Source organism: Grammomys surdaster, unplaced genomic scaffold, assembly GCF_004785775.1.
Source record: "Grammomys surdaster isolate TR1022 unplaced genomic scaffold, NIH_TR_1.0 191, whole genome shotgun sequence".
In the NCBI taxonomy this organism is placed as follows: Eukaryota; Metazoa; Chordata; class Mammalia; order Rodentia; family Muridae; genus Grammomys; species Grammomys surdaster.
In genome coordinates, this window is record NW_021604636.1 from 7,004,849 (window position 1) to 7,024,919 (window position 20,071).

The 20,071-nt window shown below is 36.8% G+C and overlaps 2 protein-coding genes across 7 annotated transcripts in view; one reads left to right on the forward strand and one right to left on the reverse strand.

Moving 5' to 3' along the window:
* Positions 1-13,137, forward strand: part of LOC114622689 (CD302 antigen) — a 131,306-nt gene extending 118,169 nt beyond the window's left edge. For both annotated transcript variants that reach the window (XM_028769118.1, XM_028769117.1), the window contains 4 exons: positions 4,469-4,585; positions 5,454-5,624; positions 7,169-7,195; positions 12,659-13,137. In XM_028769118.1, coding sequence (XP_028624951.1) covers positions 4,469-4,585; positions 5,454-5,624; positions 7,169-7,195; positions 12,659-12,858 — 515 coding nt within the window. In that variant the 3' untranslated portion in view covers positions 12,859-13,137. The remainder of the gene's footprint in view (positions 1-4,468; positions 4,586-5,453; positions 5,625-7,168; positions 7,196-12,658) is intronic.
* A 1,103-nt stretch (positions 13,138-14,240) lies between these two features.
* March7 (membrane associated ring-CH-type finger 7) overlaps positions 14,241-20,071 on the reverse strand; it is a 35,341-nt gene continuing 29,510 nt past the window's right edge. For 2 of the 5 annotated variants that reach the window (XR_003711666.1, XM_028769196.1), the window contains exons 8-9: positions 19,459-19,572; positions 14,241-15,539 (exon numbers count right to left, since the gene is read on the reverse strand). Coding sequence is in view for 3 of the 5 variants with exons in the window: in XM_028769196.1 (XP_028625029.1) it covers positions 15,480-15,539; positions 19,459-19,572 (174 nt within the window). In the remaining 2 variants the exon portion in view is untranslated. Of the gene's footprint in view, positions 17,896-19,458; positions 19,573-20,071 lie in introns of all 5 variants that reach the window. The other 3 variants (XM_028769195.1, XM_028769194.1, XR_003711665.1) reach the window with 3 other exon arrangements.

Genomic DNA, 20,071 nt, shown 5'->3' on the forward strand with positions numbered 1-20,071 from the left:
ACTCTCAAACATACATGCAAGCAAAACACTGATGTACATAAAATAAAAATAAATTTTAAAAACCATAATTTTTTGTAGGTTCCTGTCATAACATTTATTTAAAATATTGCTATGGGTTAATAGAAATAGTAAAGGACCAAAGAATTAAAATGCAAGCTATGTATGTAAAATCTCAATTAAAATCTACAATCACTACCTAAGAGCTAAAGAAAGCACATTCAATATAATAAAATACTACAAAACAGTTGGTAATTTTCAGTTATCAAAACTGTGGATCTCATATTTTGCGTCCCTTTATCAATAAAGAATAAAACTTTTTGAATGTTATATAGGATACATAAGAAATAAATATACATTGTAAACTCATAACAATAGCTGAAAATGTAATACATGTTTCTCAATAGGCAATAGGTGGGATATTGTGGTGTTTTGATTAGAATGGCCCCCATAGGCTCATATTTGAATGTCTGCTTCCCAGTTAGAAAGCATTAAGTGTGGCCTTGTTGTCACTGGGGATGGATTTTGAGGTTTCAAGCTTTTAACTACTTTTGCAGCACCCTGCCTGCCTGCTGCCACTTCCCCCCATTGATGGTCATAAACTAACCCTCTGGAACTGTGAGCTCCAAATTATACGCTGTCTTTTATAAGTTGGCCTGGTTATGGTGTTTTGCCAACACAATAGAAAAGTAAGGAAGATGTTAGTTGGCACCAGAGAGTGAGCTATTATCGGAACAGGCCTGACCATGTGGGTCATTTTGGAAGAATATAGACTTTGGAACTTTGGGCTAAGAAAGCAGTTGGATGCTAAGAGGGACTTAGGAGGTCATCCTAGTAGGTTCTGGAAGACACTTGTACTAAGAGCAATGTGGACTGTGGAAGTCTGCCTCAAGAGATTCCAGGGAAGAACAATATTAGCAACAATGAGCTAGATGTCTTGTGACATTTTTGGCAAAGAAGGTGGCTTCTTTCTCTTTTGTCCTAAGAATATGCGAGAAGCTAAATTAGAAAGTTTAACATCGATTTCATTAGCAGAGGAGATTTCAAGGCAGTCTAACACTGACTTGGTCACAGGGTTATTAGTAACCACTCTTATGCAAATCTACAATGAAAAGAAGCAAGCACGGCAAAAGGAAATATGAAAACAAGATGTAAGCTCTCAACAACTATCCCAGCACCATGCCTGCCTGCCTGCCTGCCTGCCTGCTGCCACATTTCCCCCCACTGACGGCCACAGAGGCTAACCCTCTGGAATCGTGAACTCCAAATTAATTGCTTTATTTTATAAATTGCCTTGATACAGTTTGAAGAGGAAAAAAAAACACCACCAGGAAATTCAATATTGGAGACAAGGACTGTGCTGAAAGAGCTAAGGAGAGGTTTGGTGTGAACCAGAGGAGAGAGTGGTTTCCTCAGGGTGAGAGTGGAGCCAGCTAACCCTCAACTTGGAGAGCAAAGGCCTGAGGGATTTTCTTATCCTAAAGAGCAACAATCAATGCTTATGTGCATGTAGTTCAAGGAGGGGACCAGGCCCCATCCCAAGAGAATAGCCAACTTGGCAGTATTTACTGTGTGGTTCCGACTTGAGTCATGAAAGATACACAAATTTGTAATTTTCCTCCACTCCACAGCTAAGGAGGATTGCTGAGGCTGAGTGAGTTGCAGGGGAGTCCCTGCACAGAGACCCTGAGAGGTCATTGCTTGAAGCTGTAAAATGAAGCCTGGATGACATCAGAGACTCTAGGACATAGGAGGTGCCAGAGCTGTGGGAAGTCTGCCAAGGAGAACTGCATGCAGGGAGTAGAGCCAGCCCAAGAGAGAGGCGTGTGTTGCAGTCAGCAAGTCTGGGAAGGGCAGAGCCTCTCAGCCCTTTGGAATCAGACACAAAAATATAGGATTTGGAGTGTGCCCTGCTTGGTTTTGGTCTTACTTCGGTCCACTATTTCCTCACTATGCCCTATTCCTTCCTTTTGGAATGATGTATATTCTGTGTCATTGTATGATGGAAGTATGAAATTTGCCTTTTGATTTTACAGAGCATGCAATTAAGAGATTTCCTTGAGTTTCAGAGGAGACTTTGGACTTTGAGACCATGCTGAGACTGTGACAGACTTTGAACACTTTTGAAGTTGGACTAAGTATATTTCGCCTTATGATATGACTAGCCTATGGCAATCAGGGAGTGGTAACTTCTTAGTAGCTTTTTGATTTCTGTGACAAAACACCATGAACAAGTTAACTCATTAGAGAAAGCATTTCACTTTGGACCCATGGTCCCAAGGGTTAATCTAAGACCATTATCAGGGAACATGGCAGCAGGCAAGCAGGCACGGCACAGCAGCAGTAACTGAGGGCTTACATCTTAATCCACAGGCAACAGAGAGCTAACAGGATAGCATGGGCTTTTGAAACCTCAAAGCCCGTCAGATGACAACTGTCTTCTAACAAGGCCACACCTACTAGTCCTTCTTAAACAGTTCCACCAGCTGGGGACCAAGAATTCAAATATATGAGCCTATGTGGGGGAGGGGCTTCCCAGTCTAACCACCATAGCTGTGGACATACAAGGCACGAAATGCCTAAAAGATTAAGAAGGTGGATTTGGAAAGCCTTGCTGCATTCTGACTTTAAAGGTGTGACTTATTTTTAAAAGCCCTTTCATAACCACACAATAACTGTTATCGAATATTTAGAAAAACATATGAAAACAGTTTTTAAAAAAGCAGTAAAACCTAAATTGGACCACCCCAAGATACTCGTTAATATTTTGGTAACTGTGGTCCCAATCTTTCAGTGTCCTGAAGAAGCTGTAGTGATTTTGCCTGAGGAAAGCAATGTGTGTCCAGCACAACGTGTGACTGATCATTGTGCCTATTTGGAGCGACAGCCAATGATTAACACAGAATATGCTATGAAGAATTGCTCAAAGAATATGTGCTTTAGGTCTTATATGGATCACCAAAATTTTTCCCAACAAATTGTTCTAATCTTTCTGATTGCCCGTATTAATCAGTTCTTAGTTTTCTATATCAAATGCTAAATTGGCTAGTCTACACTTCTGAAAGTTTCATTCTCATCTTTCACAAAACTGTTACTTGTATGTTTTATGTGGATGTATATTTATGGAAGCACATCCACCATGTGCACGCCTGTGTTCAGAGGACAACCTTTGGGAGTTGGTTCTTGCCTTCCGCTTCACTGAGGCAGGGGCTCTCTGATTTCTGCTGCTGTACTTCATACTCCAGGCTAGCGGGTCCACACACTGCCAATCGGTTCTCCTGTGTGCACCTCCCATTTCTATGTAGGCATGCAGGGATTACAGATGTTACCACATCTGACTTTGGACGAGGGTTGAAGGGACTGAACTCAAGTTACCAGGCTTGCAGGGCTAACCGGCACTACCTGAGACACCTCCCAGCTCCTAAACTTTCCTTTTCACACATTTCTTGTGTTATTTTTTTTTGTGATAAATTGACTTTTTAAACACTATTTCTCTCTTCCCCTCACTCTCCATTTTTTCAAGACAGGTTCTCTGTGTAGCCCTGGTTGTCCTAGAACTTGCTCTGTAGACCAGGCTGGCCTCAAATTCAGAAGTCTGCCTCACTCTGCCTCCCAAGCACTAGGTTTAAAGGCATGCACCACCACCACTTCACTTAATACCCTATTTCTTTTAAAGTGTTTGCTTCTATAAGAGTCTGCTCAGTTTCTGATTTTCCTCTTTGATAATATTGTTTTAGTCAGTGGTTTTTTTGCTGTGAAGGAACACCATGACCACAGGAACTCTTATAAACGAAAAGATGTAATTAGGGCTGGCTTACAGGTCAGAAGTTTAGTCCATTATCATCATGGTGGGGAGCATGGCAGCACACAGGCAGACATGGTGCTGGAGAAGTAGCTTAGAGTTCTAATCTAGATCTGCAGGCTGCAGGAAGAGAAGAGCCACTGGGCCTAGCTTGGGCTTTTGAAGCTTCGAAGGCCACTTCCAGTGACAGACTTTCTTCAACAAGGCCACGACCCTAACCCTTCTCAAGTAGTGCCACACACTGATGACTAAGCGATCATTCAAACATAGGCGGCCACGGAGTCCATCCTTAATCAAACCACCACAAGTATGTTTTAAGAAACCATCCCTGCATATGCATGATGTGTGAGTCCAGATCTACATGAGCCACATGTATATAGGTCAGAGGACAACGTGTAAGAGTCAGTTCTCTCCTTCCACCATGTGGGGCCTGGAGATGAGACTCAGCAACGCTTGGCAGCAGCTGCTTCCAACCTGCTGAGACATCTAAGCCGGTCGGTCTATGATGTACTTTGATTTTTGGACCACAGACTTTGTCTCTTCTATAGTTACCCACCCACGTTCCTGCCAACTTAAAAACACGTAAAGGGAAACTATAATTCACAGTTTTTACATACTTCATGATTTCAATTGATTCTTGAAGTTGCTTTTCTTTTAAAATTATTTCAGGGGCAGATATGGTAAGTATACATAATGAAGAAGAGAACGCGTTTATACTGGACACCTTACAAAAGCGATGGAAAGGCCCAGATGATCTCCTGCTAGGCATGTTCTATGACACTGATGGTAAGTGGTGTTTGCCCTGTGAGGCGTGACTGGTTTGTTTTAGTGTTGGTAAGACATAAGATGTTTGGTTCTTTAAGTCCCTAGACCAGTGGTCCTCAACCTCCCTAATGCTGTGACCCTTTAATACAGCTCCTCGTTGCAGGGATGCCCAGCCATAAAATATTTATTGCACATCTGTAATTTAGCTACTGTTAGGCTGGCCTCGAACTCAAGAGATCGGCCTGCCTCTGCCTCCCAAGCTCTGAGATTAAAGGAGTGCACTACCACCACCTGGCTATAAGTTTTGTTACTATACAAAACTACAAAGCATATCTATTTTTTTAGTGTCTATATGATTTATATAGTAGTATAATATGTAATTGTACAAACTGAGTATGTACACACAGACATAGATATTAGTTTCAGTTTTTTTTTTACGTATATGACAAGTAGACTGTAGCTGTCCTCAGACACACCAGAGGAGGGCATGGGATCCCATCACAGATGGTTGTGAGCCACCATGTGGTTGCTGGGAATTGAACTCAGGACCTTTGGAAGAGCAGTCAGTGCTCTTAACCGTGGAGCCACCTCTCCAGCCCCTAGTTTCATTTTTTTAAAGGTTGTGAAGGTTATTGATATTTAACTATTTTATGTTATTTCACCAAAATATTTTTCTTCACAAAAAATGGTACCTTTTCCAGAATCCTCTTAAAATCAATACCCTTTGATGATTATATATAATACGATATAGTATTCCTTCTACAACTTTTAATCCTGCAACCAAAAATTAGACCATTAAATATGTTATTATGTTCCCAACTTTAATGAAAATATCTTCCTTTGGGTCTTAACACCTTTGAAAACTGTCATCATGTTTCTTAACTGACAGATGCAACTTTCAAGTGGTTTGATCATTCAAATATGACATTCGACAAGTGGGCAGATCAAGATGGTGAGGACCTAGTTGACACCTGTGGCTTTCTGTACGCCAAGACAGGTGAATGGAAAAAAGGAAATTGTGAAATTTCTTCTGTGGCAGGAACACTTTGCAAAGCAGCAAGTAAGTCTGTCTTTTCTCCACTCTAGGAGGAATGGGGAACACAGCGTTAGTTTTGAATACATTTCTTAGGCATACTGTGTTTCATAAATAGAGGGATTAAGACCTCAGAACATAGCATGGATGTGTGCTAGTCTCTTGAAAGTCAAGAAATTCTTTTACATTTCGAAGGAGGAGCCAAATCATGTGAAGCAGACATAATTTAATTCTATGTGCCTAGTCTTAGGAGTTCCTAAAAGCTCATAAATTTCTTCTGTTTTTCAAAAGAATGTCCATATTCTTTTTGCCTGTAATCTGACTGAGTAGTAAAGAACAGTAATGTATAATCTTAAGATACTTACATACATTATTTTATTCTACAAAACTAGTATGTTTGTTTAGGTAAACAAAATGGTATTAAAATTATATCATACTTCATGATGTATTCTATATTAAAATATATTTACCTGATTTATTAAAGCTTATTTTAACCAAATTAACAAGTTCTATAATCTTCACGTTATTTGTTAAACCTTGAATCTAATTTGTTCTAACACTCCAAGTAACTATTTTCTCAGTAAACAAATGTAAATGCTTAAAACATAACTCAACCGGTCCTTAACTCAGAGTACTTTCATAGAAGTAGCATCCCAACTTTAAACGTTTCTGTTTTGTTTTATTCTATGTCTGTGTAAGGGTGTTGTGAGCTGGGGCTGCAGAGATGACAGCACAGTGCTTAACTTCACTGCTGCTTTCCAAAGGACCCTGGTTTAATTCCCAGCACCCACATAGCAGCTCACAACTGTCTGTAACTCCAATCCTGGGAAATCTAATGTTCTCCTCTGCCCTCCAGGGGCACCCGTGCAGAGGCACAACACCCATATATAAAAATAAAAATCTAAAGTACGTTGACCTCTACACTGTGACAGGCAGACGCTCACCCCACAATCACCCCCATACACACATGCAGATTGGCTCTTTTCACTTACTGTGTTTGAGATCCCCATGATACGAAACAAATACTAATTCAAGAATACCAGAAACACAGGCTGGAGAGATGGCTCAGAGGTTTTAAGAGCACTTGTTGCTCTTGCAGAGGACCTGGATTTGGTTCCCAGCACATACACAGCCAGTCCCAGGCTTTCTGGATACGTCTTCTAACCTCCACGGGCACTGGGTATGCAATGTATTGCACACGTAGACACACAAAACACTCAAACACATATATGAACTCTCAAACTATTAAAAACAAAACAACTACTGAGAAGTTCCACTGGTGTTTAATTTTACATGTGTTCTACAGATCCACAATCAGAATTTTTCTCTCATTTGTTACTGTATTTTGTGACTCTCCTTTATTCTTTTTCTAGCAACCAAGCTAATGCATTTGTCAGGCCTAGATATCTCATTTTTAAAAAGTAAATTTGAAACAGGTAAGATAGAGACTTGATGACACAGTAAAGACAGGGATATTAACCTTATAGAGTATCCACTTTTAAGAACTGTATATAAAAATCTTATAAGACATCCTTAAAATTTTTAATTTTGATTTTTCTTTTGCATTTTAGTTCCATATGACAAGAAGTATTTATCAGGTAAGTAACATTCAAATCTAAAAATTTCCACACATTAAAATACATATTTAAGGGCTGGAGAGATGGCTCAGCAGTTAAGAGCACTAACTGCTCTTCCAGAGATCCTGAGTTCAAATCCCAGCAACCACATGGTAGCTTAAAATTATCTGTAATGGGATCTGATGCCCTCTTCTGGTGTGTTTGAAGAGAGCGATAGTGTACTTACATAAAACAAATAAATCTTTTAAAATGTTAGTTTAAAAAATCCTGTAACACTAAACACACACATATTATATAATATATAATTATAATAATGTAATATATATGATTCTGACATATTAAGATACTACTGTAGAACCACTTAAAATATTGTATAACAAAGAACTTTTATCAGAATATAGAAAGCGTCTGAAAGTATGATATCACATTAGGGGCTGGTATCATTATTAGATACCATATAAGAGATCATATTAGAGAAATGGTTCAGAGGTGAAGGGCACTGGCTGCTCTTCCAGAGAAAGAGGTTCAATTTCCAGTACCACGTGATTATCCACAACCTTCTATGACTCCAGTTCCAGGGGACTTGATGAGGTTTTCTGGCCTCTATGGACATCAGGCATGTGCACAGTTCACAAACACACATGCAGCCAAAACACACATACCCATAAAAAACTAAATTTAAAAGACATGACATTTAAAGTAAATTATGCATGTAATGACTGCTTTTAAATAATGTCTTTTTCTGTGGAACTAATGTCTTTGTGGGAAAGGACTATATACTGTTTAAAGGTTTCATCTCGTAGTTATAAGTACAGTTCATAAATAATATCTATGTTAGCCTTTAAATGCATTCTTGAGACTCAAACCTGTGTTTGGGTTTTTGTTTGTTTTCAAGACAGGGTTTCTCTGTGTAGCCCTGGCTGTCCTAGAACTCACTCTGTAGACCAGGCTGGCCTCAAACTCAGAGATCCATCTGCCTCTGCCTCCTAAGTGCTGGGACTAAAGGCGTGCGCCACCACTGCCCAATTTAAATGCAGTTTTAAAGAGGAGCGTGATTTGAATTTCAAACCATATATGGCAGGCATGGCCCCCATCTGCCTTTCTGTATCCTACCCTTATTGGGCACCATTCTGTGCAATTTCTGCTTTAACTTCTTTTTTAAGCTGGAGAAGGATGCGGGGTATGCAAGAAGTTGAACTGTGACTTCTTTGCCTCTCTTATTCCTGAATAGCTTAGTGACTTTTTCAACTCAGTATCTATATATAAATTAGTTGGTCTGGGTTCCCTGCCAGTACTTAGATATATATTAACCAGTGTGAAGCTTTCCATATATTTACTATTATAAACAATGCTTCAATAAACCAATAATCACCTTGCACAAGTACATGTTTATCTAGAGGTTGCAACATTGAAAATAGAATCTGTGAATTTGATACATTGGTCTTGCTATAGAGTTGTACTATTTTGCATTCCCAGTAGCAATGAGTATCTGTTGTGACAGTTTCCGAATTCCATCAATTAGTAATTTTAACCTTTATTGTAATTAATAAGGCAACAGGCACTCTTGAATGCCATTTGATGTTTTATGCATCCACCAGTGCAACCTGTTAGTCAAATCGAGATAGTTGATATTCCCACCACCACATTCTCATCCTTCCCTCTAAAGGTCTATTTCACCACCCAGACACCGGAGTCTGTGTTGTTACCCTATCAGTTGTACAGTTTTGTTGCAGTGTCATTTCTATACGTGTGCATTGCTCATTGACCACAAGTACTTGGCTTTTATACCCTCCTCTAGGCACTCCTGATTAGTCACTGTTCTATGACCCCCGTGTGTTTGTTTGCTGATTCTTTGTCTCACTGTGGAGCCCTGGAATTTTATATGGAGATCAAACTGGTCATGAGCTAACACTGACCTACCTGCCTTTGCCCCTCCACTCCCACTTACAACCTGTATTTGTCTGGCTTTCACTCTGGAACTTTATGGTGATCTGTTTACATACACCCCTCCCCCCACTTGCTTAGCTGTATGTTTTATAGACATTTACCCTTGCTTTCTAATGTTTAATTTCTAATTTGGAATGAACATGAATAGAATTACCTATAAACATTCTTATCTTGACCAACATTCTTAGAGTATATGCCCCAAAATGCCCTTATGTCTTGTAACAGTCATGTTTAGTTAGAAACCATGTACATTTTCAGTGGCAAAACTGTCACACCGCCATTAGTGAGGCACTGGAGTTCAATGTGCTTCATACTCACAGGATGGTAGAGTCCATTCCCCTGCCTTCTGTCATTCACGTAGTTGTATTACTTATTTTTCTGATGTTAAGTACTTCTATATTTTCCTTTGTGAAATGTTTGGTCAAATCTTTTGACCACAGTTCCACTAGGTTGTTCCTATTGATGGGCAATTTTTAAATGAACTTTATATGAGTCCTTTATATATAAAACTTCCTTCTTGCTCAGTCTCTATTAGTTTGCTATAATACAACTATGTGAATTATCAAAAACTGTGAGTCACATCCTCAGTTTCCTATAGGAAAACAAAGGGTGGCATTATTTTTAAAAAACCACATCACCCTTATTATCCCACTATTAACAGAGAAAGGAGACAGCGGCTACGGTTAGCAGTGATGTACAGGAATTACCTTTGTGTACTAACATGGAATATAAAGATGGCACAGCCATAGTAAAGACAGGCATGTATCTACCCAAGAAAGGCCGAGACTCCACACACCTGTATTCATAAGATTATATTCATAGTTGCAAAAAGATGGAAGTAACTTGTGTGCATCTACAGGTGGATGAGTAAAATCTAATAACAAATATTATTCAAACCCAATGGGAAATTCTGACACGCTAGACACATGTCTAGAGGACACAAGATTACTGCAAGGCATTCGCAAAAAGGCCAATGTGTCCTTACATATGGTACTCATTACAGTTAACTTCATAGACAAATCTAGAATGATTCTATGTGTTTTTATGTCAGGAACTAGGGAGAAGAGAGTTACTTAGTTCCAGCCTCAGAGCATGTCTGTAGAGGGAAGGCAGTGACGGTCAACTTGACTGTACTTACTTAAAAAAACAAAGCTAAAGGTTAAGCATGTTACTTGGAAACACGAAGGCAAGCAACTAGCAGTTAATTTTGAGTTAGGGATCGAGTTGTGATATAGAAGCAGTATTTTTTTTTATCAAGACCTTGTATTAGTCAGGGTTTATTTGAATGGCTTATGGGCTGTGCTCCAGCTGGCCCAATAATGGCTGTCTACCAACGAAAAGTCCAGGAATCCAGTAGTTCAGTCCACAAAGCTGGACGCCTCTGCTGGTCCTTAGTATACACTGGAATCTCAGAGGTAGGCTCTATTGCCACTGAAGGAACAAACTTGTCAGCAGAAGTGCAAGAAAAGAGCAAAAGCTTCTTCTACATCCTATATATAGATGGCCAGCAGAGAGTGTGGCCCAGATTAGAGCTGGTTCTTCCTACCTCAAAAGATACGTGGTTCTTCCCGCTTCAAATCATTTAGTTAAGAGAAAGTCCTTCACAGGTGTGCCCAACCCCTTTGGTTGTTTTCAGATTTCTTACAACTGTGTAGCTGTTGTTTTACTGTGTAGATATATATTTTCAACAAAGGAAAAGGATTGTGTTGTTGACACTTTTGGAGAAAAAGAGCAGACAGGTCTATCATAGATCTAAAAACTGTGCAAAGAACAATGGGAAAGTCTGCACATATGGTTTTAGCATAATGCTGTAGCAAAGAATTGCAGGAAAAATTTCTGACTCATTGACAGGCTTTAGGAACACCGAGCTGAAGCGAGAAAAACAGAACTGGAACAGCAGTTTTAGTGAATAAGGAGTTCTCTATGCAAACAAAAGAAAGGCGGCCTTCTTGAGGATGCTGTGAGGAGAGTGTGAGGCCACATGGGGATGCACTTGGTGTGGTAAGCACACCACCAAGTTAGCCTACCAGGTGATTCATAAAAGGTTACTACAGATGAACCAGGACAGCTAGATCGCAAAGGATTACATATATTACACAGGAGAGAAAGGCTATCCTGGTGAGTACAGCATCAAACAAAGGGTTGGAGCTTTTGTTGTTGCTTATTAAATCAATTTGGGCAACTTGCTTAAATCGCGCCCAGTATCAAACTCTGCAGAGTAGACAATAAATAATGTGAAACTGAAGACTTTTAAATGACAGGTTGTAGTTTACAACTTTGGTAAGACCACATGTTTTTTTAAGTACTAGCTAGTCAACAAAGTCTTGTAACTCACTCACAGGCCACTTGCAGAATGTGAAAATATAGACATATATACTGTGTCCCATCTAAATGCTTAAACTAAAAAGTCCTTTAATTTTGGTTAAACATGTGATTATTTACCTGTAACAATCCTAAATTACCTTGCTGTCCTTTCAGCCTAAAATGTACTGTTTCTCTAACTGCTGTGATCATGTCACCATGTCACCAAAATATACCCAACTGATTATGTAACTGCACATCAAGTCTCAGTGTCCACATGGGGAGTCAAACAGTAAACATGTTAAGGCAGTGTGAAATTAATGTAACTATGCAAACTACTATTTGAACATTTCATTAGTCTTGTCTTGAGACACACACTTGGTAACTGAAGATGTCCTTTATGTTTTTATACTACTGTTTTTCCTTCCTTTACAAGACATGTGGCCAGATGTATCCCACTTGTCCCTAGCCATTTTAGGTCCCACTTTAAGAAGCACCAATTGAAATATTTATACATAAATAAAATCCATCTGCGATGACATGGTGAATCATTTGAACCCTTTATAACAGATGGAACATCTACCATCCCAATTGCTAATCTGTTAAATTGCATTTCTATAGAAAGATCCGAAGAGTGTTAAGTGGGCAAGAACTGAAAGGCTGCACACATCTGTAAACTTCTGGAATCCACAAACAGTGCTAGTTTAAGAGAAACAATGCAAGGTACTGCACCTCTTAGTGCCATTTCTGTGAAGCAAATCACTAATATCAAAGACAGATGGACCATCAGGCCCCACTTGATGGTCTTGTTTAAGACCACTTGTTCAAGAGAACAGTAGATGTGAATTTAAAATCTTGGTTCAGTAAGGAAAGGAGAAGAAAAAAAAAAGATATAAGCAAGACCACAGAAAATGAGACTTCACAGAACACAGAACTGAAATGTTTTCATTGAAAGTTTCAGGTTTGGCTATTTTTCACACAAATGTGAATTAAAAAAAAAAAAATCTGTATACCACAGCAGGCACATGGAGGTCAGAGGACAACTTGCAGGGGTCAGTTCTCTCCCCTCCACCACAAGGGCCTGGATTATCAGCATTGAACTTTTACCCACAGAACCATTTTGCCTACCCAGGAGGATCAGTCTCAGTAATAAAGAATTTGTAACTTTTTCTCATCAGTTGGGGAATTCTACATATAAGCAAACACATATATCAATTTCCTGAATTTTTTTTTCAGATAACCACATTTTAATATCAACTCTGGTGATCGCTAGCACAGTAACTCTGGCAGTTTTGGGATCGATCATTTGGTTTCTCTATAGAAGAAACGTTCGCTCTGGCTTCACCTCGTTTTCACCTGCACCACAATCACCTTATAGTGATGGCTGTGCTCTGGTAGTTGCAGAAGAAGATGAATACGCTGTTCAGCTGGACTAAGAATTTGGTAGTATCAGACCAGCATATTGAATACCTTGATAATAATTTCCTGTGGAAGATTTTCATATCAAAGTTGCCACAGAAAAACTGAAGCTTTTATGGTATTTCTTATAACAATATTTTCATGTATTCAATGTGACAAAACATTAACCTGATTAAAAGAAAAAAAATGTAGGTTTCAGAAAAGGAACAACCACAGATTTAACTTACAAGTTTTCTTAAGTAGTTTTCGTTTTGAGTAAATGACAGCTCCAAGTACAATAAAGCTGGTAAAACGCAGCTCACTGCCTGGTCCTCTTTGTTACATTGTATCCTTTAGCAATCTACTCCTTACTGAGACCACCCCCATCAAGCTGGACAGAGTTTGGGAATATAAGGGGCTAGCTGTCTTACTGGCTCCGGTGATAATTTCTTTGGTGTTCCCCTGTTAGAGGAAGACATTTTACAGATTTTGACACTTTATACCCCATACTTGTTCATAGTTTCATCCCTTGTATAGACCATTTGGGACACGTAGTATTTAGTTATAATCAAATATGTTATAGGTTCTTTAAAGGAAAGACTGCAGCTCTAGCTAAGAAGTCATGGAGATGATGGCCAGCCAGGTTAACCTGTGTGTCCCTTGAGCAAAGGTTTCCTAGACAAAGTAGACTCATTTGACTATGAGGAGATTACATCTTTTGATGGCACAAAACCACGTGTGCCAAAACTGAGGGAGACCAAGTACAACTCTAGAAATGATGTTCGTGGGTTTTCTGGCACACTAACACTTTCAAGACAAGAGTAAAATTCACTGAAGCATAAAAATGGAAGAAAGCTCAACTCTCATTCCCTTTGCAAGTTTTATATTTCAAAAACATCCCTGGAAAATACTTCTGCTATGTTTTCATGTAGCATGATGCTGACCACATCAAAAATATCCCTAATCACAATTAGCGACACTAGTTATTCCAATACATCTGTGTTTTTGAGACAGTCTATGTAGCACAGGGTAAGCTCCAAATCTGCATCCCATCTGCTGAAATTACAGGCATGATGGGTCATGGGATCTAATAGCACCAACCACAGACTGGTGATAACCTGCCAAGAGAGTGAGACACTAAACAACAAATATTGCACTAGTTTATCCTAGCTGTAAGCATTCTGTGAGAGGCCTATCTTACTGACTGGTATTCAGAGTGCTAACAGGGAGTGTTGGCTGGCCATTCCTCCCTACTATTCTCTAAATACCTGGTATCAATCCTATTACCTCCCAAAAACTGATTCATGTGGCTATTTAAGTTAAAATTAAATGAAAGTTGAAATTTTAATTAAATTCTTTCCTAAAAGGTTTAGAATTTCTCACTGAGGACCAGTTTAAAAGGAAAAAGTTCAAACTAAAATAAATCAATCAGTATCACTTTATTTCAAGCCAAGGTTTTACATTAACACCAACAAACTAAATTTAGGCAAACTGTTCATTCACATTTGACAAAGTACATGGTTTCTATTTGGATTTAAGTTGTTTGCTGCCACAATATTGGACTAATCTGAAACCACCTGCAAGTGTAAATGTATATCCTAAGGGTGTTGATAGTGGAAATCATGACGCAAGTTTGTTTACACTGCTCAAGACCATAGTGCAAACTCATTAATGTTGAATAAGTAATTTATCTGTTTTGCAAAGGTAGTGAAAAATATTAACAATCATCAAATAAATGCTCAGAATTATCAAGGAACACCTAAAAATGACCAGGATCCAAATAGGTTATTTATATTATATTTCTCTATAAAGAAGTGACAACACTAAAAACACATTGAAAACCAGTGTTTTAAACTTTGAATGTGGGCTTTAAAAAAATATTCTGTTAACTTGAGATTTTCAGTAATTTTTAACCAAGTATCATTTGACTGGCAATTCTGATATAATTTACAGCTGTAATATTCCTGAAAGGAATACCTACATACCATGGCCTATCAAATATAATCTGCATTTTTGCAAATCAATACAAAAGTTATCCATCATTACTACATCTTTTACATACTTTTTTCTTAAAAATTAGGTTTTATTGCTAAGTGGATTTAGAATTCAAATTAAATTTGGAAACCTAATATAATAATGCTCTTCAAACTTCCCATTCTTTTAAAAAAAATTTAAACACTGGAAGTAAATGATTATCAAAATGTGGCTGTAACTTAAGGCATTTAAAGAAGAAAACTAATTAGGTGCCATTGGCATTTTATTTCAAAAGTACATTTTACCTGACCTTTTCTCACTAGCAAGAGACTAATACACAAACATTTTTCCATAAATATGACTACAGTAATTGTAACACAGAAAAAAGTTGATGAGCATTGCTTAGATATTTAAAACAAGGGTAATGCTTTCCCACTCACCCAAAGAAAAAATGCTTCTGATTACATATTACAAACATGAGATTTGCTGGCCAATGTTAAAAGGTCCAGCTAAAGAATTTCAGTTCAGCAATACTTGAGAATGAATATATATTTACATTTATACATGTATATATATTCATCTTATGTATAGTCAATCTACTAGACATTACCCCATGAAATTATTCATACGTAATTGCCAGTTTTAATAAACATGTTCACAGATCATCAATTTGTCTTAAATGAAGTTAGACAATATCAAGCATTCTGTTATGGTCTCCATCTTCTTCAGAATTCATCCTCTGAAGCTGTTGAGAGAAAAACAGGATGATCAAGAATGATTTTTTAAAGGGGATGATAATGACTTGTAAACATGAAGCCAGAACAGCAATGACTTGTAAAACAAAAATCCCAATTTAGTATACTGTTTGGTCAAAATGGTAAGTTATCATGATAGTGTTAGGGTGGTCTGATTGTGGGTGATGCCCATTCACAATGTCCCCACCCCCACTTCTTTTTGGATGTTATATAGTTTCCATATAATGAAAATGCTTAAAAATGTGGTTTAAGAGCATCTTTTAAAAACTGTTTTCTGAGACCAGCTGTGTTCATAAGAGCTAATGATATGTATATAAACATACACCAGAGGACAAGTGAATGTAAGGCAAGTGCTCTCACACACCTGAGGAGAATCTGGCTTATTACCGCTGCATGTTTGATGCATCCGATGAGAATGAAAAAAAATGTACATAGAATACAGGTTATGGATGTTCTTGCAAGTTACATCAAAGCTATGTCTATACAATGCCACAAAAAAAGCTCTATTGAGTAAGTAAAGCTTTATATAGACACAGCCTAATAAAATAATCGGATTCAGAAAAGAAAAAAAAAACAAAGCAAAACCAACAACAAAAAACCTGCTGTTGAGATCATCCCCATGTCTCCAAACTCCCAGAAATATCATTTTTATAACATTTCTGACCTCAATTTATTCAATGGTCATTAGTGAAACAAGCCCAGGTAATAAGAAGCTATTCGTTATATAATCTGCTTTATGTTAGGGAAAAATCTAAGTTCTTTCAAATAAACATCTAACTAATCTTTTCACTATTATCAAGGGCAGATAAGCTTAATGTAAACCTTATGAAGGTTATAAAGTTAAAAAATAAAAGCAAAAACAAAAAACACAGTGAATAGTAATTCCAACAGGCTTCTTTACTTTCACAGATGTTTAGAAAATTATATTTTAAATGGGAATATTTTTAAGTGAGAAATCTTAGGGAAAAGATGATGAAACAAATGACCACCACAACATCTACCAAAACAGAAATTATAATTTTTAGAAACAAAAGATAAACTTTTGTATTAGCCAATGAGGTGCTTTAGGTTTTGTTTGGTTGGTTTGGTTTTTTCCAGACAGGGTTTTTCTGTATAGCCCTGGCTGTCCTGGAACTCTTTTGTAGACCAGGCTGGCCTCCCAAGTGCTAGAATTAAAAGGTATGTGGCATCATGCCCAGCTCCAACAAAGTATTTTTATGGAAGTTATAAAGTTTAAAAACAAAAACAAAAAACATAGTGAATAGTAATTCCAACTGGCTTTACTTTCACAGACAATATATATATATTAAAAAAAAAACCCTGAAAATGTGCTGTCTGAATTTATTTCAAATCCTGTTAAAACCTAAAATTAGTATAGGTGTAACGATATCTAAAAGGCCAGGTCTTAAAATATCTAAGGAAGTAAAAGGTCTTAATGAGGATTGAACCCTTCTCATACTGTCTTCAAAGTATGCCAGCCTTCTAAAAGTAGTAATCTTAGACATCTTCTAGATAACAGGTATTCTGCAGACAGTAAGCACTTTATCAACATGAAAATATGCATTTAAAGCACGCAAGGCTACACTGGAATGGAAACTTGTTGCTCTGATGAAGAGTAAAATAGGTACAGATCAGATGGGTTTAATCTTTCCCAGAAATTGTTCTAAAACCAATTTTGTCCTTGCCTGGTACAAAGCACACAGATGTGCTGTAATACATTATAAGACAACAGGTTGAAGAAATGCCTGTGACGTGTGCTTATGTGTCTTCACTGAGGCTGACAATGTGCTCCTAAGAAACCTCAGCTGCCAATGTGTTAAAGATCCACACAGAACTATCTGTAAGTAAAAGAAGAACAAACAAAACCCTTTTCTTATGGGCTCTGGCCTCTCTTCCTTATTTTCCTGATACCAAACACAAGATTAAAGAAAATCTTTCATGATCTGAAACTAAATAAAATGTAAAATTTTTTCATATATTAAAAATATAAAGCCTTAACGGATATGATTTAGTAACTGTCTGTTTTCCTTTTAATCATAAATAATAAAAATCAGTGGTTAATTCAAAATATTAGGTTAAAATTACCTCCTTCTATATCTTAAACATAATAAAAAAACCAAAAATTTAAAAGACTTAGTACTACAGTTCAACCCTTATCCAAATCAACAATCCTAGTAGTATCAGCCTAAAGCCAAAGCTCAATTTGGTAGAAAAGAGTGCACTTAAAAGTTTTTGTTCTGTGGGTTTAATTTGCAAAAGTACATTTAACAAGTCTGGGGAGGGAAAATTCCACCTACTTTCGAGATCTTCCATATGTGCCTGAAGAGTTCTTGCAAGGTTAATAAACTAGAAACAATGCAGAAAGAAATACAGTAGTTTAAATGTTGCAAATGGATCTAAAGAATCAGTATAGGAGATTTATTTCTACTTAAGTCAAACACCATTTTAATCCTTTAAACAATGGTCTTCCCCAACAACAAAAATTAAAACATTAAAGGGTATATATTAGGCTCTATATAATCATTATTAATCATGGGGAAACCAGACCAGTATCATGAAATTGGGAGAAAATATAAACAAATAATTGTATCCAATAATACTGTCTTCCTAACACTTTAAAAAAAAAATGTAATCAAGGGGTATGGGGGAAGAAACAGAATTTGTTTTCTAGGCCCAAATGAACTGATGTTTGCCTGCCTAAACTTGACAGTTGTACAGATGTATAACTCAATGCTTGTATAATACTAAGAAAGACTTCTACTATAGCTTTAGAATTTTTTTTAATTCAATAGTCTTTACTTATATGCTTTATACAGTTTCTTCATTCAAAAAAGTTAACATACCATTTTAGACATCATTTTATATTAACTCCAGATAGCAGTATGACTTCTAAAGTACTTAAAAATTAACAGAAAATTTAAGAGCATTCATAATTACAGCACATAAATTTTTTTTTAAATTCTTAATGTAAGTAATTATCAGTTGGGTCACTTAAATACCCATATAATAATGAAGTACAAGAAAACAGTAACTTGTATTTTAAATTTTGAATTTACTTTCCTATATGGTAATAAAAAAACTGAAAATGTACTATCTGAATTTATTTCAAATCCTGTTAAATCCTAAAATTAGTGCAGGTGCAACAACACTTCTAATTTCTACTAGCATTATTTAGAATAGCAATATGTATTTTGTATTATACTTTTTATATTAAGAGGAAGACATTTCATATTAACATGAATTCTAAGCTTTATATACTTAAGAATTATAAAAATGGTTAAATTTCACACATTTTACCATATTATGAACACATTTCAAGATAGGAAGTGTTCAGGATGTTGCAATAAGACAGCGATACACAAAATGGTCCAAACAACAGAGTGGAAAAGCTTCTTTGGATTCACTGAGTACTGATTACAAATACTTAACAAAAAGTTAGCTTAAAGGTACAATTAATATTAAACACTATTTACAGCAATTAGTTCTTTTCTTAGTTGGTAATATTATTAATTTAAGGGTAGTCCTTTACAGGATAACAAAAAAACATTTAGTCTTCCATATTCTTTTGGCCTCTGGCACAATGTCATGTTTCTAAGATGTAATGCTAAGGGTTTTTTTCTATAAAATAAAAATAATGACTTTTTCTGGGTATTTCTAATTCTGACCCTGTTTCTCCCTGAAATATTTCACTTTCAAGAGCTATAAAATAACCTCTTTCTGTAAATAGCCTATGACAAAATTAGGGTATTTCTCAGAGAAGACAGCACTTTCCTTAAATATAGACTACACTGTTAAGACATATTTGAAAGTAAGGCCTCCTCTAAAGGAATGGGGGGAGGAATACGATATGAACACATAAAACAACTATATTGTACCCTCCCATCTTTCCCCAATGTCAATACTACTTACTCGGACACGTGTGCTTGGTTCAATTGTATTTCCCATCATATCAGAAAAGCTTTGTTCACACAAGTGCAGTAAAACAACTAGGTAGAGACCAGAGCTGATAAACTCATACTCAGCCTTAAATGGGGAAGGAAAGAGAAGAAACAGAGAATAAAATTAGGATTGTGACTGCTAGTCAATGTTTACTGATAAACTAAAAAAAAAAAAAAAAAAAGTATTCAGACATAGCTCCTAGAAAGGTAGTCATCTATTAAAATATCAGGCTGCCTTATACAGGTTGTATCTTTCATCAGTCTATCTTCCTCTAATCATTTATATAACTTTGTCTTTTCAATCATTTGGTGTGATAACATATTTTAGTTTTCTATATAAAGCTCCTAACAGATTTTCTTTTACAAATGACTAATAATTGTTTCAGTTTACTTTTAAAAATTACTATTGCACCTAATTCTGTAATGTGCACTATAATTTAGATATACTGTTTTTTTGTAATCCAATTAATTAAAAGGTAACAACACATGCAAACACACACTGATATTAGCATTTTTTTTTTTTTTTGGTCATGTTGGAAATAGAAGACTCAGAAATTCTAAATAGTTTCAAACCTGTTGAGTAT